The sequence below is a fragment of the Ostrinia furnacalis genome, unplaced genomic scaffold, assembly GCF_004193835.3.
Source record: "Ostrinia furnacalis isolate ACB-3 unplaced genomic scaffold, ASM419383v2 OfSCF0986, whole genome shotgun sequence".
Classification (NCBI taxonomy): Eukaryota; Metazoa; Arthropoda; class Insecta; order Lepidoptera; family Crambidae; genus Ostrinia; species Ostrinia furnacalis.
This window is the reverse complement of record NW_021131225.1, coordinates 61652-80084: the sequence shown is the minus strand read 5'-3', so window position 1 is coordinate 80084 and position 18433 is coordinate 61652. Positions and strand designations below refer to the sequence as shown.

The window sequence follows — 18433 nt, the reverse complement described above, 5'->3', positions numbered from 1 at the left end:
AGTCCCGAGGTCAGAAATTGTGTTCCACGGATTTCTCTCTACACCGTCGTTAAGGCATTCATTGACTGGACTAGAGGGTGGTATGAGAGGTTGCTGAATTTTTTTTGTGGGGTAGTTGAGAAAAATATTCCCTCAGATTGGTCAAGCTATTTTGAATTCTTCTTTATTAATTTCTTAGATATGTCACTGTAAAAATGGCTAGATAAGTATTGTAAACAGAGAAACCCGCGTCCTTTTCTGCGTTAATAAACGTAACTTCAATAAGTAATATAGTACATCAACAGTAAATAAGCTTTAGTGTCGCTTTCAGTAAACACATACATCCTTGTGTCGAGCGGTCGGGAGATTGGATCGCACGAGCCGGCCTAACTAAACTTCATTAGTCAAGTTTGGGTAACAGCGCCGTGATCGCGCTAAGTGTAGCGTAAGCTGCGCTTGACACGGTAATAAATGCAGATTGGTTAGCATGCATCTAGTAAACTTTAATGCTTATGTAAACGAAGTAATTATCTATAGAATGTGTGCATATGTGTCCAAATGCTTATGTTTATTCCACCTGGGATTTGAACCTCAAATTTTTCCTCTCAGTCGAAACTCCAACTCTCTAACCACTGCACCAAGGAGTTATTTAGTTACTACTAGCGGCCGCCCGCGACTTCGTACGCGTGGATCCCGTTTTACCCCCTTCATCTATCTTAAGCGGTTTAGATTTTTTCATACAAATGTTTTTTCCCGCTAACTCCCGTTCCCGTAGGAATTTTGCAATATCCTGTTGTACCTAAGCTTTAAGTTTACTAAGGTACCTGCATACCAAATTTCAAGCGTCTAACTTAAGTGGTTTAGATTTTTCATACAAAAGGATTTTCCCGCTAATTCCCGTTCCCGTGGGAATTTCGGGAATTCCTTTGTTAGTGCACCTTTACGGTACCTAAGCTACGTCCCTGCCAAATTTCAAGTGCCTACGTTTAGCCGTTTAGGCTGTGCGTTGATCTGTCTGTCAGTCAGTCAGTTTCTCCTTTTATATATTTAGATAATGATAACACGTTACTTTACTCCAACTTATATATTTTTCTATTTTATTTAGTGGAGTCAAGTTCGATAGAGTCAGAAAAAATAATATAGTCGTCACATGCACGTGCGTGTTTCTCGCGTGTACAGACGCTATACAAAAAAAAAAGTTTTCTGCTTTATTTGTTTTGTACCTACTTATTCTTAGAAACAGATATTTGATATCTCACTCTAAATAAATGTTTGTTTTTTTTCGTTTATCAAAGCGAAATTACTTTGTATGCTTGAAACTCGAATGCACGAGGCTGCTCGCTGATGCAAATTGTATTCCTCGATGCACGGATTCAAATAGCATCGAGATTAAAAATTGAAGTGGCAATCATTGAATCCTTTGCAAAAAAACTCGGCAAAATCAACGTGGAAATGAAATCGCACATACAGAGGATAGTAATTTGACGATAGGTCTCGTTGATTTATTTTTTGAAAAAAAAAACTGTTGAATACCTGAATATGATCACTCGTTTTAATATTTTGTAGGATTCCAAACTTTGTATGTTTTTTCATTAGTTCATTCTCGCTGCCAATTTTAGCTTAAATCTTGATTCCCATTGGAAGGTGTTCATCGTGCTCTGCATCATGTACGAAGTACATCTGGACTCTTAAGTGTGCTGTTCCATTCTCTCTTTGAACTGCAGAAACTAATAAGTTGATTGATGGGACCAGCCCTTTTCATTAAGCCTTACAATCCACTGCTCTTCAAGTTTTATATTCTGTCATCATCATTAAGTATCAGGTCTATTTATTCACAACCAATTCTAAATTACCAAAGTCAAATGGAATATTTGGCCTATACTCCTCGGGCCAGACCAGAGTTATGCTTCAACCACACCAACGCGTGCAGATCGCCATCGCCGGCGCAATCATAGGCCAATGACAGGTCGCGCGATCCATGACAGTCCGCGCGACCTGTCATTGGCCTATGATCGCGCCGGCGATGGCGATCTACACGCGTAGGGAGGCAACAAATATTATCTAGTAAACAGAGAATATATCGATCGGCATGCGTGCTCGCGCCACCTGGCAGCAAACAGAGGCGTCCTGGTCGAGGCAGTCCTGCACCCGCGGCTGTACCACCTTGTCCCAAGGGCACGCCGAGTTTTGGATGCACACACCCTGGGAGTTCTCGCAGTTCTTCAGTAGTTCTGGAAACAAAACCCATTCCATCAAAATAAAATAAAAAAGGTCCAGCTTTACCATGAGTTTAAACCCAACGCACGAGTGCGTGAAAAAAATCTATGACGATTTTAGTTCTTGAAAATAGCAATGGGGTCATCATTTTACGCAGTCGCTCTAATGTACCTAAACTCATGGTAAGCACACACGTCCCAATGCTCTATGATCTAAATCGAGACAAGCGATGTCGCGGGCACAAGCTTCTTAAATTTCCAATAGGTAAAGCCTTTCAGAAGCAGAATAAAGCTAGCTTTTATTTCAGTTGTTTGCAAAACCAATACTAAGAATAGGCGATTCAGATTCAGTTCTCTTAGAAATGTTGTCGACGTTAATAAAACTATTAGGATCTCATATTAAGTACCTAATTGAAAGCAAATAAAAATCCTTTATCGAGCATGAAAATTCAATAAAATATCGAACATGAATCATATTTTTGTCCAATTTCTACGAATACGAGCACAAGGTATTTCAGCCGCGCTTAGCAGGAATCCGAACGGCGAAACCGCTTAGAGCTTTTTAAGTTTTATTCCGAGAACTTTCCTCTTTTTTAACTTTTTTTACGTGCCTTTGAATTAATATCATGTTGGTTTATCGTCCAGGTTGTATGTAATTATAAGAGGAAATTAAACTGAAAGGGTTCATATAAAAAATAATTTTTGAACTCTACTTAATATAATTACCACTTAGGTATTTTACAGACTTCACAACAAGGATTGATTGTCTACCAGTTACTAAAATAATGGTAACTTTTACGTTATAATACCTAACTCTTTTACGCAAATACTTCCAGTAATCTCTCTTTCTATATTGAACACAACTTAATTAATTTATGTTTTCTTATAGTATATTAACAGAACAAAGTCTACGTCGATGGTAATGTAGGTAACATCACATTAATTCATATTACTTTTAGAGAGTTTCTATTCAAGGTCGCTTACCAAACACGTGTAGGTAGGACTTCGAATAGACAAAACAAAGCCGTAATAAAAATAAATGCAGTTGCCGCATGTATGAATAAAAAGCGTACGGAATGCAGTATTGCAGCGCGCCGAAAATAAAAAACACGAAAAATTAACGGATATTCCCGTGCATTATGAATGCAGCCGGCCGGCACTAATTACCGACCCGTAATTAGCGAGTTGGACCAACATCTTTATTCTGGACAGGACACAGTGGTGAAGGAGCTGGAGTAGGCTTACTCCAAAAATAGGTGATACTCAACACAATACACCATCTTTTTCTTATTTCTCCGTGAGAAAATGTTATGATAAGGCCAAAAGTTGTGACTATTCAGAATTCACTAAACCTTTGATGATCACGCTCAAGGAAAAGGTACTGAACCGCTAGAGTTTCAAACGTAAACTCTATATATCAATACCATCGACTTTACCCCGTGTAGGTTTTCATCCTAAAGAAAGCAAAATTATTTTTAGGTTTAGGAAGGTCCTTCACGCTCTCCAATGAAAGCAAGCCCACTATTTTATTACCACTGTGACTTAAGACCTGCTATGTCTGTAGAATTACCCCTCTTCCCTCAAGTATGAATTAAGCATCAGCTTCCTTTTTCATACATTGAGGGAGTCTGGCGTAAAATGGTGAAATATTACGAAATCAACCGCATTCAGTTGAAAACTTGAAACTAAAGCGCATCTATTTAAACAATACACAAAACATAAAAAGCACTATATTGTATCAATTTAAACTCACTTTTATAATATGTACTTCTAATATTAAAGCAGCAAATGGGCAAGACACCAAAATAATACAGCAACGTTATAACCAATTGACTAATAATGCACCACTTCATTTTACCGACTGATTAAATTACTACTGGCTAATACTGAAACTGAATGGACTAAAAACAATTAAAAAGGCAATGACTTATCCTTGAATTAACCGATAAGAAACAATCTTTACGCACTTTACTCATATAGGTACATAGTACTACTATACTTACATAGATTATGTACCTACATATGTAGGTAGTAGTAGGTTTCTTATATCAGGAACGCATCTAAATAAAAAGGTTTTTTTAAGAAAACAAAAAACTTGGATCATGAAGAGTCGATTTGCTAACATTATCCCAATGGAGCACCCATTTGCATAGATTAGATTTGCATACCAAGCAGCCTAATCTGAATCTAACTATACTTAGGTATAGGTACCACTGTATCTTCAATCAATGTTAACGGCTACCTACTAAAAACTCATTTATTTTTGCAAATAGCCTTTTAAAAAACACTTTTACACGTCCCAGTATTAACCCTACCACTGCTTCGGGACAATAAACGGGGCTAGTGCTGAGAAGAAGCAGCGCAAGAAACGTCTACTAATTGAACCCGTTTGCAATTCCCGTTATTTTAACAAATTCTGAAATGTTCTATATTATATCTGAAACCCATAATTTCGGATTCACTGAGCAGAGAATTAAATAGAATAATATAGTCCTACTTTATCAGAGGAACGGTCCTGATTAATAAATAACCTATTTAATTAATTTAAACTGTGTGCTGACTGTCGCACGTGACATCGGGATTTAAAAGCGATTATAAATCACATCCAACGATAATTAGAACTCGCTCCCGGAAAAACGAATCGCTTCCCAAAATATTCAATTAACGGGCTAACAAATTCATTGGGGCTTTATTTCATTGGATCTGTTAAATACAATTTGGGAATAGCGACATCGACATGCAATGGACGTAAGGGATTAAACTGAAAATAACATACAAGCAATAATGTGCCCTAAATACAAAGAATATGTACTGAAGGTGAGAAATATAATTCCTTACACTTTACTACAGTTAAAAGGAAATCGATTGTGTGGCCACCTATTATTATTCTTTGACAAGATGTTCAATGTTGATTTAAGTGTGACATACTTACGAAGAAAAATACGGAACCATTAAGCATTAGTAAATTGAGTTTCCGATATTGACTATATATTAAGAGTGAGAGGTGGAGAAAAGTGTTTCCTGTAAATCCTGTATAAATATTCCATGCAATATTTCATAAGATAATATTATTTTTGGAGTAAGTAGGTTAGTTACTGCAACTTCAGAGTTGACCTCCATTTCACTTCGAGTTTAACGAGAGGTTTGTCGCCTCACTAGTGCATAGATTAAAAATGCTTTAATGTTAGTTGGCCATATTTGTTTACGTTTCTGCCGAATTCTAAAGAATTCGACTTTAATTAGGTATTTGGTTGGTTTCTTTTATAATAAAAACTGAGAAAATCAACTCAAATTCGTATTTATCCGCTCGTTGATTGACGTCATTATACTCGTACTTATATTGCCATTAGCTCATAACCAAATGTTGGGCATCGCAACAGCGTATGACAGAATTTTCCTAAACGAAACCAGAATCTCGTTAATTCAACGCTTATACTTCACCATGTTTTCCCCCGCCAGAAAGTTGCTAGGCGTAAAGTTTCCGTATTAAATTGTGGTTAACACCGCGCTCCAAATCTAAGTTTAGGCAAGTTCATCGAGCTTTTGATACGCTTCGATGGGTAGTTTTATCATACTGAATACTAATGAATCGATAACGTAGTCCTCCAACCTTGTTGTATAAAACTCCGTAGAATATGAAAGCCTCTAAGTTGAANATTCATAGAAATTCGACAGGAAACGGAAATGCTATCTCAATATAAAGCTTCCAGTGAGGTAAGTATTTTAATATGCGTTTTATTTCAGGTAAAACGCTGCTATTATGTAGGTACTTTTAAATGAGGCCTATAAAAAATTAACATTAAGAAGTAGGCGAACATACCTTTATGCCATTAATTTATTAGGATTAAATAATTAATAGTTGCAGATCTTTATTTTAGTGTAATCTCAAAATTAGCCAAGAGAAACTTACGAGTACTTATCTTGAAGTCCTAGCTAAAAACGAAAACAAAGATTTGATTTCATATTTCACATTTGTTATGAATGTTCAAAACTATAGAGATGAGATACCTACACCCGAGTAATGTTGAATGTTACATATAAATTAAAACTTAGCCCATTAGTAAAGTTAAACACGATAATACATAAGCAAGATCTACACAAATTACAAATGTTGCCTTCCAGAATAACTAACTACTGACTATTATTCATAATACAACATAATCTCTTGGAATATTCAAGCTAGCTTTGTAAAAGAGAACAGAATAAAAATGCCTCAATTTTTACTAAAATATAAAGTATCTTGGTGCTCGCAGTAATATTACTTATAGGTACTACGACTTCTACGAAAAGTTTTATATCTATAGGTAGGTACCTACCTAGCACTGAAATTCTATCAGCGTATGTCTTTAGTTGTATATAATACTCAGTCCAAGTATCATCATCATCAACATCATCTCAGCCAGAGGACGTCCACTGCTGAACATAGGCCTCCCCCAATGCTTTCCATGTTACCCGGTTGAGTCCAAGTATACCTGCATAATATTAGGTTTGATCTTAAAGTCATTTGATACGTTAAAACGGGTCTTGCACCGTTCAATAGGTCTCCCATTCACATATTCCATTTCGACGCGACTTAAGCCTAAGGTACTTCTCGCTAAGAGGTGGTAGGTGGCACCTCGCGGCAAGCGAAGCAGATGGAAAGCAGCGGAGCGTTTTTTAGATTTTCCAGCGCCAGGAAACGAAGGCTCACGAGATCGGCGAGCGACGTTAAATAGCAAAAAAAAAAGACAAGTGCGAGTCGATTAAAATGTTCAATAGTACCTATTTGAAGAGAAACTTAGGCGCATCGAGGATTCGAGATGCGGGCTCAAAAATTGAAGTAGATACTTCTCAAAAATAAAATACCTACCTACATACTACATATGACTTCTATGAATAAGTTTTAGCTGTAAAGGCATACCTATTTTAGATTTATGTCCTTAAAATATTAACTATGCATGTGAAATGATATTATTAAATTGTTGGTGAATCTGTATGTATAGTGCGTACTGTACTTTACGATTGATTTTATATTTTTACTTACAAAAGTTGCCATCATTTTTAGGTTGCATGGTACCTCAATAATCCTCAAAGAAGTCTTTGAAGGATATCTGTAAGAAAAATTGGTCAAAATATTTATTTAATTTTGACTACGGAACCCTAAACTTCGTTTACCGCTCAGCTGGACTTGCTCAATGCAGAGCAAGCTATGTTCGTTAGACACCTAATGTAGAGCTTTTATTCTGCATCGTGTGTTTCAACCTTAGATTTGGTCTTGATTTCTTGGTGAAGGAAATCTACGGACAATAATTACCATTTAAAGTTTGAAAGAACATTGTAAGAACAGTCAAACAAAAATGATTTTGCAAATCCACATCTATTAACACCAGCTTAATTGATTGAGGTGCTATCGACATTTAATTTGCTCATTAATGCTTTCTTTTAATGTTATCATATGCTTTCACATTTGTATGCCGACACTAGGTTTCACAAATAAATTATTTTTGTAACTATGTATTTGTATTGCCCTTACAAGTTCTCTCTGACAGATTCTCTTGACTAGTAATTTCATAGCTCGCTAACATTTTAAAACATTGTAAAATGCTTATGAAACACTGTAAGAAAAATAATGGCGTCTTATCTCGATGTATTATAACACAGGCTATTTCGCAACAAAAATGTAAAGTGTGATATGCTGTCGACTCTACCCAAAATCATAACATCTTTTCCTTCAGTCATTGAAATAATTATGGAGGAGAAAATTTTGCCGCGTCCATTGTCCTATATTAAAACAAGGTCAAAGAAAATCGTCGTCTCAAAAAGCAAATGTTATTAGAGACAAAAAGAAAATTCTTGAGACTCAAATTACTTAAAACTGTGACAGGAAAAAGAAACCGCATGAGAACAAAGGTCATGATTAAAAGAATAGACATTAATGTCAATTTAACTTTGACCGTGTTTACATTTTAAATTATTGTCGTAAGCCGTTTTTTTAAACCGTAGGAAGTTTATTTTGGACTTATAAAACTTCTTTGGTCATCTCTACAACTTTGAAGAAGTAGGTATAATTGAGGACATGGTGCTACGAGAGCCCTACGGCTCTCTACTATCGATACGATACTACCATCGTAGTCGTCAGAATAATATGTTATTATAAACAAGCATTTGTTAAAAGTATAAATGTGTATTATCGTAGGTGCATTTTTTAACATTTTGACAATGCGAACGGTTAAAATTGGGATAGATTTTTTAAAGTTAAAAACGAATGAACACTGTTTGGTTCATCTCCGCCCAGCCAATGATTTTATTATATGATAGCGTGTTTTAAAATTCAGACGGTGTTTCAAAGTGAAAATAAAATCAAGCGTGAACGTGGCATTTAAATTGCCCGTAATTTTGGTAGGTCGCTCTTTGTTCTAACTTCGCCGAAATAATGCAAATCACCTTCTGGCTATCTCAAACCTGCTGCACATGTAAAGTTAAAAGCAAAATTTTGTTGGTCATTTAAAAATACCTACTTGAAGATACTGTATTATTAATGTAGGATATAGCTAATCTATGTTTGACTTGCTTGGTTGACTGGCCGAGAATGCCCGACAACATTCGGTCAAATATCTATCTTATGCTGTAGGTATTGTCAAATAAAATGTTTAAACTCAATTTTTAAAATGGATTAACATTGACGCGTTTCAAAAGTGTATTTAAGTATGTCAAATATTATTCTTCTGTGTGGTTCTCCGCGTTAACCATTGTATAAAGACAACATAAAGACAGTCTGTCATTTGTGATTTGTTAATTGATACTAATCTTTTCAGGTAGTCTCAGCAGAAGCACATTAAGTGAGCCTCTAAGGACGGGTGCCACAGTGAGCGTGAAAAATTCACTTTGGTAGGTACGTAGCCATGTTTTATTTAAGGCCCAGCGCACTGCGGCCTTCTCAAATATTTAGCGGCGACCATTGAGACGGTTACCTTCGCAGACACATAGCGCTATTTTGTCTCAGACACACGCATCTACTTACTTCAGCCTATGAAATAAAAATATTTTAAAGACAGAGCAAAAACTCTCTAAAGAAGAGCAAGAAGAGAGGACACGAATGGAAGATTGTTTGGCTAACTAAAGAAAAGTCTTTTTCAATTATTGGCAGAGTAAACTCATCGTTCCGTGTATTTCTACAAAAAAAGGCATCAATATAACTTCAGGTTTTTCGGGCTGAAAGTACAAAGTAACAGACAGACTACTTAGTCACTTCCATAGTTATTAAAATTTTCTAGGGTTACTAAGAGTCGCACCTCAAACTAAATTTTATAGTCACTTTTACATTATAGGTAATATTCATATCAATAGGTGTGGATTTCATGACTAAACAAAGGATCCCTAGTTCCTATCAATATATTGGATAGATTTATTACTCTTTCAAAACACATAGTTCCTCAAGTCCTTGATAGAAAACGTTACAAAACATCTCCCCCAAAAAGCATTTACGGTAAACGCGCGCTATCTGAGAGGTGGGTAATAAATATCGCACTTTACGAATCCGCTAAAGGGTGTAAACGAATGATAAAACGACAGTCTGCGGCTGCCATCTGACTTTTATGGCGCGTGTATAAAATGCCAATGACATATACAAATGGTAACACTGGCGCTGAGCGGTAAAAGCTCCATGAAAACCTTTTTGCAGGTAAAAAGTTGTATAGAAAACTATTGTAACACATTTACAAACAGATGGCAAATCATGTTTTCCTATAACATTGTAACCTATATTGTATGTGTGATCAACATTTTCAAAAAGCTGGGACCTGGATCCAACTTAGCTTCCTTCCGAAGTTCTTCCTTCCTGTGATGACCAGTTACACTTAAAGGAAGATAATTTGGTGATCTCAACTGAACATTACCACCACTGCATCAAGCTCAGCAAAAAATATTCAAATATGATACCCAAGCTCGCATAATTTTAAAACTTTTTCTTATCATAGCCCATTCCCGTGACTAATTTGCGTAAGTTATGTGACGGTAACGTTGCATGGGTAGCCAGGCTAAGCTCCGTGCGGGTTACAAAAATATCTCGGCAGTGAGGCAAATCCACGCTCTAGCGTACTCCAAAACCAATCATGCGAATTATTGGGCACCGACCTGTGCCATAACGCGGTATCGCCACACCGAATCAACGTGAGGTAGGATACTGCCTGCATTCTTTTAAATAAGTTTGATTCTCTTTACTCGAAATTGGTAGAGTACTTTACTTACCTACCTAAGTGTCTTTAGGTAGGTAAAGTACATTAAGCTCGAAGTACCTATTACTTCACGTCGGTTAAATAAGGTAATTAATTCTTAAATACTAACCAGGTATTTAGCTCCCACGCAGCGCTGCGGTGTTGTAGGTAATACCAATCGAATGGATGAGATCATCATATTCTACCACCAGTCAACTCATTGTTGATCGTAGGTTAAGTGAGGTGTCATTCTTATGTATGTACCTATAACGTTTCTGCCCATACGATTAGTCCCTTATGGCCCTCTTACTTACTTGTAAATTTACTTTTGGCGGTTTAGTGCAATAAGTTTCCTACTTTCCCCACTTGGCAATGAGCCCAATCTTGCAAAAATGAAAATGTTAGGTACATCAGCGTAATTTATTCCGCAACATTGAAAAATTTATGGAGTGAACTGTGGAGTGAACATACTGTAGGTAATCGGCTAATCGCCGGGAAAAACAATCACTATTCCGCTCAATTTGAGAGCATGCAGAGTTAACGTAAGTGTAGAGGTCCACTCATAAACGCTTTTTATGCGAAAACTCAATGCATTTCCTATATCAATATTGCACTCATAATGCTATCAAACTTTCTTTTAGCTCTTGATAAGCCAATAGTTTACTTAAAGTTACAAACACAAACAACCCGAAGGCTAAGAAAGCTTCTACTAAGAGTTTAGCTTATCTCTACGTGTCTTACCTCTACTACTCGTAGTTACACATTAGGTGATATAAGTAAGTTAATGCTCATCTAAATGAAGGTAGTTAATTTTATCCGGAATACAGAAAATAATTGTTAAGGTTGCTAATTACTTTTTACATTTCAAGTTTTTAAATTAAGACATTTTTCTATTACACGCTAGACTCTAGCGTTAGAGAGGGTTCTAGAGGGTGTTGGATAGATCCAACGAGCTTTTGAGTGTGTGCTTTAGGCCATTAAAATCTATCATTTGATCTTAAAAATCCGGCTTTAGGTAGGTATTCTAAGTTAGGTAGGTACGCAAAAAATGTGCCTGATCTACTAGGAGCTGAAGAAAGTTTACCGAGTCACTTGACGATACCTACACGTGGAAAAGTGACAGTTTCGTACCATGCGAGCGGGTTGATTAAATAACGCGTTGCAGCGCTGGCCGGCTGATGACCGGCGAGCGAGGGTTATTGCATTTAGCGCGCCCGCCCGGCTAATTCGTCCACCCTGCGCCACGAAGATACGGTCGCTTGCCGTCATTTGTTGCTCATGGCTTGATGCAGTAGCGGCGTAAGGGGGGGGCGGTGGGGGCGGTCCGCCCCGGGTGCCAAGCATCAGGGGGTGACAAAAGTCGCGCAGATTAGTACTCACTGACGCATATGCATGGCAAGGACGGTCGTGATGTCATGACAGGGGGGTGCCATTCTGGGGTGCCTNGTGGTACCTTTAAACCCCCCTCTCCCCGCCGGCTCAATGGCTAAGGGCGGGGACTTTTGCTATGTTCACCACCTAACTAGGCTAAATAAAGTCCCGAGGTCAGAAATTGTGTTCCACGGTTTTCTCTCTACACCGTCGTTAAGGCATTCATTGACTGGACTAGTATTGTCAAATAAAATGTTTAAATTCAATTTTTAAAATGGATTAACATCGACGCGTTTTAAAAGTGTATTTAAGTACCTAATATGTCAAATATTATTCTTCTGTGTGGTTCTCCGCGTTAACCATTGTATAAAGACAACATAAAGACAGTCTGTCATTTGTGATTTGTTAATTGATACTAATCTTTTCAGGTAGTCTCAGCAGAGGCACATAAAGTGAGCCTCTAAGGACGGGGGCCACAGTGAGCGTGAAAAATTCACTTTGGTAGGTACGTAGCCATGTTTTATTTAAGGCTCAGCGCACTGCGGCCTTCTCAAATATTTAGCGGCGACCATTGAGACGGTTACCTTCGCAGACACATAGCGCTATTTTGTCTCAGACACACGCATCTATTTACTTTCCACCTATGAAATAAAAATAATACAAAGACAGAGAAAAAACTCTCTAAAGAAGAGCAAGAAGAGAGGACACGAATGGAAGATTGTTTGGCTAACTAAAGAAAAGTCTTTTTCAATTATTGGCAGAGTAAACTCATCGTTCCGTGTATTTCTACAAAATAGGGCATCAAAATAACTTCAGCTTTTTCGGGCTGAAAGTACAAAGTAACAGACAGACTAAGTACTTAGTCACTTCCATAGTTATTAAAATTTTCTAGGGTTACTAAGAGTCGCACCTCAAACTAAATTTTATAGTCACTTTTACATTATAAGTAATATTCATATGAATAGGTGTGGATTTCATGACTAAACAAAGGATCCCTAGTTCCTATCAATATATTGGATAGATTCATTACTTTTTCAAAACACTTAATAAGTAGTTCCTCAAGTCCTTGATAGAAAACGTTACAAAACATCTTCCCCAAAAAGCATTTACGGTAAACGCGCGCTATCTGAGAGGTGGGTAATAAATATCGCACTTTACGAATCCGCTAAAGGGTGTAAACGAATGATAAAACGACAGTCTGCGGCTGCCATCTGACTTTTATGGCGCGTGTATAAAATGCCAATGACATATACAAATGGTAACACTGGCGCTGAGCGGTAAAAGCTCCATGGGAAAATTTTGCAGGTAAAAAGTTGTGTACAGAAAACTATTGTAACACATTTACAAACAGAATGACAAGTCATGTTTTCCTATGTTGTGTATGTGATCAACATTTTCAAAAAATTGCTGGGGCCTGGATCCAACTTACCTTCCGAAGTTCGAAGATCCTAAGCGTGATGATCGGTACACTTAAAGGAAGATAATTTGGTGATCTCAACTAAACATACCACCACTGCATCAAGCTCAGCAAAAAATATTCAAATATGATACCATAGCTCGCATAATTTTAAAACTTTTTCTTATCATAGTCCATTCCCGTGACTAATTGGCGTAAGTTATGTGCATGGCTGGGTAGCCAGGCTAAGCTCCGTGCGGGTTACAAAAATATCTCGGCAGTGAGGCAAATCTACGCTCTAGCGTACTCCAAAACCAATCATGCGAGTTATTGGGCACCGACCTGTGCCATAACGCGGTATCGCCACACCGAATCAACAACGTGAGGTAGGATACTGCCTGCATTCTTTTAAATAAGTAAGTTTGGTTCTCTTTACTCGAAATTGGTAGAGTACTTTACTTACCTACCTAAGTGTCTTTAGGTAGGTAAGTACATTAAGCTCGAAGTACCTACTTTACGTCTGTTAAATAAGGTAATTAATTCTTAAATACTAACTAGGTATTTAGCTCCCACGCAGCGCTCTGCGGTGTTGTAGCCTACCAATCGAATGGATGAGATCATCATTTTCTACCACCAGGCAACTCATTGTTGATCGTTCGTACCTAGTAGTATAAGTAGTCTTTCTTTTCTTATAATATGTATAACATTTCTGTCCATACAATTAGCCCCTCTTACTTACCTATAAAGTTACTTTTGGCAGTTTAGTGCAATAAGTTTCCTACTTTCCCCACTTGGCAATGAGCCCAATCTTGCAAAAATGAAAATGTTAGGTACATCAGCGTAATTTATTCCGCAACATTGAAAAATGTATGGAGTGAACTGTGGAGTGAACACACTGTAAGGTAATCGCCGGGAAAAACAATCACATACCACTCAATTTGAGAGCATGCAGAGTTAACGTACCTAAGTGTAGAGGTCCACTCATAAACGCTTTTTATGAGAAAACTCAATGCATTTCCTATATCAATATTGCATTCATAATGCTATCAAACTTTATTTTAGCTCTTGATAAGCCAATAGTTTACTTAAAGTTACAAACACAAACAACCCGAAGGCTAAGAAAGCTTCTACTAAGAGTTTAGCTTATCTCTACGTGTCTTATCTCTACTAAGTAGGTAGTTACTTACACATTAGGTGATATATAAGCTAATGCTCATCTAAATGAAGGTAATTTTATCCGGAATAGAGATAATAATTGTTAAGGTTGCTAATTATTACTTTTTACATTTCAAGTTTTTAAATTAAGACATTTACTAAGTAGTTACACATTAGGTGATATAAGCTAATGCTCATCTAAATGAAGGTAATTTTATCCGGAATAGAGATAATAATTGTTAAGGTTGCTAATTATTACTTTTTACATTTCAAGTTTTTAAATTAAGACATTTTTCTATTACACGCTAGACTCTAGCGTTAGAGAGGGTTCTAGAGGGTGTTGGATAGATCCAACGAGCTTTTCAGTGTTAGCTTTAGGCCATTAAAATCTATCATTTGATCTTAAAAATCCGGCTTTGGGTAGGTATTTTAAGTTAGATACGCAAAAAATGTGCCTGTTCCACTAGGAGCTGAAGGTTTACCGAGCTACTTGACGATACCTACACGTGGAAAAGTGTCAGTTTCGTACCATGCGAGCGGGTTGATTAAATAACGCGTTGCAGCGCTGGCCGGCTGATGACCGGCGAGCGAGGGTTATTGCATTTAGCGCGCCCGCCCGGCTAATTCGTCCACCCTGCGCCACGAAGATACGGTCGCTTGCCGTCATTTGTTGCTCATGGCTTGATGTTCGTAACGACGTTACAAAGGTCTGCCGGGCTTTTCGTGCGCGAAATAACGGATCATTTCCGTTCTCCTACAACCTGCTGGTTTTAGTGTCACGCGGACTGTCAGTGCGGATCGCTCCGCACAGCCGATCTGTATGAACTGCTAGAGAGCGAGCGGTTCCTCCGGACCGCATTACTCTAAAACGCTCCCTAGAAGTTCATACAGATTGGCCGTGCGGAGCGGTTAATTTATAAGGGATAGTAAATAAAACATAAGTGGATTACTTGTTATTTATTTTATATCTATTTTGTAATAAAATAATTCAGTTTATATTGAAAATAATATACACGCTCTCCAGGATGGATGGACCTGGCCATCCAGGTTTTAGGATAGAGCTTTATTTACCAGAAAATAATTAGTATTATAGCAAGTATGACGTTTTGACAATACAGCATTTACTGTTATAAAAATTAATCCAGACGGGAAAAATATACATCCAGCAAAAAAAAATACAGAAAACTTGACTTTATTGAATTAAACAACAACAATTATTTCTAACATTCATCACTCGATTTTTTATTCGAATCAGGATATTCAATTCTTAATAAAAAAATGTGGCAAAATGATGCTTTCTCGCTTAATATGAATCAAGGAGTTTTAACTGCCACTTTGCTCAAAACTCGATTTGATTATGGTTTTGCAAAAAATCCAAATCGAATAAAAAATCCACAACTATTTCCCAATACAAGGTTAATATTACACTATTTACAGTAAAACTTAGGCGCGTATTAATGAAACGACTCAAACAATTCAAAACTCTATTAAATCTAATCTAAATGTATCTTAATTAACTAAACAATCGAATCGAGTTTTGACTTTGAGTTGAGTATCATTTTGTGATAAGGGCCTTATACACTCGTCAAAACATAACATCACTGAGGGTATGTGACTGAGGAAATACAAATATACCTAATTCTATATTGTCGGTAAATGAAATATTAAAATTATGTTTCAGAAAAGGCACAGGTCTGGCAGCATTTATGTTTATAAAAGTAAGTAAAGAGCTAAAAGCTTACAAGCTTTTGAGCAAGTCAAGTATTAAACCAATAGTCAGGAAAATATTTACTAAATAATGGTTTAATTAATTTACATAGGTACCTCTTAATATCTGACTTCATAATAAAATTCATATTACAACTTAGCCTTCTTTACCTCTTGTCCATTTGTGCAAAAACAAATATACAATGGACTTATACTTAATCATAAGTCAGTTTTCACAATTCCAAACTATTAACTCTTCAAAAAATTAATAAACATGAGATTTCAAACTCAAATTATATTTTTGTCTGTTATAAATACTAAGTATACATACTATAATTATATTATATTATAATATAAATACTATAATAATACAGGACAGACAGACAATTTCTTATGAAAATAATTAATATTTTGGAATTGAGCTGTGTGTTGTACTTCATTATACCAAGAGATGAAGATCTCTATGAGCCCGATTTCTTCTTAGCTAATTCTTCTAATGCTGTTGCAATCCTGAAACATTGTAAAATTAGTGGTTACTATAAGTTATATAGACAAGACAAGACACAAGCATAGCAAAGACTTTAATATCAAAGTTGTAATAGGTACCACTGTAACAAAATGTAGTTACATGTTTGATGTGTTAGTTGTAATAGGTACCACTGTAACAAAATGTAGTTACATGTTTGATGTGTTGTTATTTTTACTGTCTTAATGATATTATGAACAGACCATTGCTTACTTTAACAATAACAAATTAACATCAAGTCTGTCAAACTCCATACAAAAACACCAATTATTTATAGTTACAGTTGAAATTAAGGTGGTGCAACTGAGAACTTATATCAATCTAAAATAATCATAATGATATAGGTATTATGTGAGAATGATGTAAGTTCTCAGTTTCTTTCTTTTCTCTTCCTAGATAATTTTAGATATTCATAGCTTAGATTAATGACTGTGTACTGTAGAACTCACCTTGATAGAACTTCAATTTTCTGCACTTTATAATCTCTGTCCAGCTCTAATTTATCTCTTTCAATTCTTATTAGTTCTTCATCGAATGATGCTGTAACATTTAAAAACAATCAATTAAATAAGCTTGAATTTTGCATAGAAAATTTGTATCAGGAACAGGCTAATAGTTCTAACACAACTGAAGAATGATTTTAGTCTGTATTTTTGCTTTAAGTGCCAGGAAAATACTTTAAAAATACTAAATTTTACTAGGAAAAGGGATGTAACATTACCAAATTTTTTCTTGGGTGGTCCATAATGATTCATTGAAATGTCACTCTCTAGAGACATGTCTGTGCTGGGTCCAACACTAGTGTCACAAGACTGATGTTGTTTCAATGCCCGTTTCTTGTTATTTGATTTTAAGTCACGCCAAGTCTGAAAAAAGTATTAATAACATTTTTAATCATTCACAACCAATTATTTAGTACCAGCTACCACAAATGTTTTTGAGTAGTATAAAGCTACCCAGACTAATAAAATTGGTATTATCACATCAAGAACCTAAACTAAAATTGAAAATTTCACCCAATGTTAAAATAGCTCAGATGGGGCAGCAGCCACCTGGCAAGCAAAAGGTCGTGGGTTCGAAATTTTTAAAAAGCTTATAAACTATATCTAAAACTTAACACTTACTTGTTTCCATTTCTCTACAGATTTCACAGCTCCTCCCATGGAATTAAGTGTATTCGTAAGTTCCTTCCATTGAGCTTCTAAATCTTCTTTTTCGAGTCCAGAATTAATCAGACCTTTGGCAAAGTCCGAGTGCTCCTGCATAAAGTCAACCAAAGCGGCTACCTGTGCTGCGGTTGCATGCTTCTTAGAATTGTCCATTTCAAAATTGAAAATAATACGCACTATGTGCTAAGAACAATATTCTGGACAAAAGTACAACTCTTGTAATCCTTGCTGATCAATTTGGACTCCAAACTACTGGATAATCACAAGTTATTTAACTTTACTGGGTATGTCAAATATGTTGTTGATTGCTTCACAACCGTCTTTTAAAGATATTCTTTTCATTTTTATTACATTTATGGGACCAGAACATAGAACAATACTTTATTTAGCAAATAAAGCTGTGATAAAATTTTTACAACCAATTTATTACACACACCAGCTAATAATGTGACAGCTGACAGCTACTGTCAATCCAATGACACAGATTATACAGATCAATCACAGAGAATAGTCACCATAGATAGAGCATCCTAATAATTTTACAACCGTAGCAGCACCGTTTGGCGTCCCGCCCAGTGCCCCGATTGTGATAAAAATGTTTATCTTCAACGCGCTCGGACGACGAACGAACATCAGCCCCCCTAGACAAAACGCACTTTTTGATCGAATCGAAAATCGAATCTGTCAAAACTCCATACAAAAAAGGGGCTTTTCGACCACTT

At 36.4% G+C, this 18433-nt stretch overlaps 1 protein-coding gene across 1 annotated transcript; it reads right to left on the bottom strand.

Annotated features, from left to right (window-relative positions):
* Nucleotides 1-15251: 15251 nt before the first annotated feature.
* Nucleotides 15252-18129, bottom strand: LOC114350813 (uncharacterized). The gene is made up of 5 exons (XM_028301753.1): nt 17667-18129; nt 17264-17408; nt 16992-17082; nt 16387-16526; nt 15252-16338 (listed from the first exon to the last, which is right to left on the bottom strand). Exons 1-4 carry the CDS (start codon nt 17862-17864, stop codon nt 16478-16480), a joined length of 483 nt encoding a protein of 160 aa, XP_028157554.1. The 5' UTR covers nt 17865-18129; the 3' UTR covers nt 15252-16338; nt 16387-16477.
* Between the last annotated feature and the right edge of the window lie 304 nt (nt 18130-18433).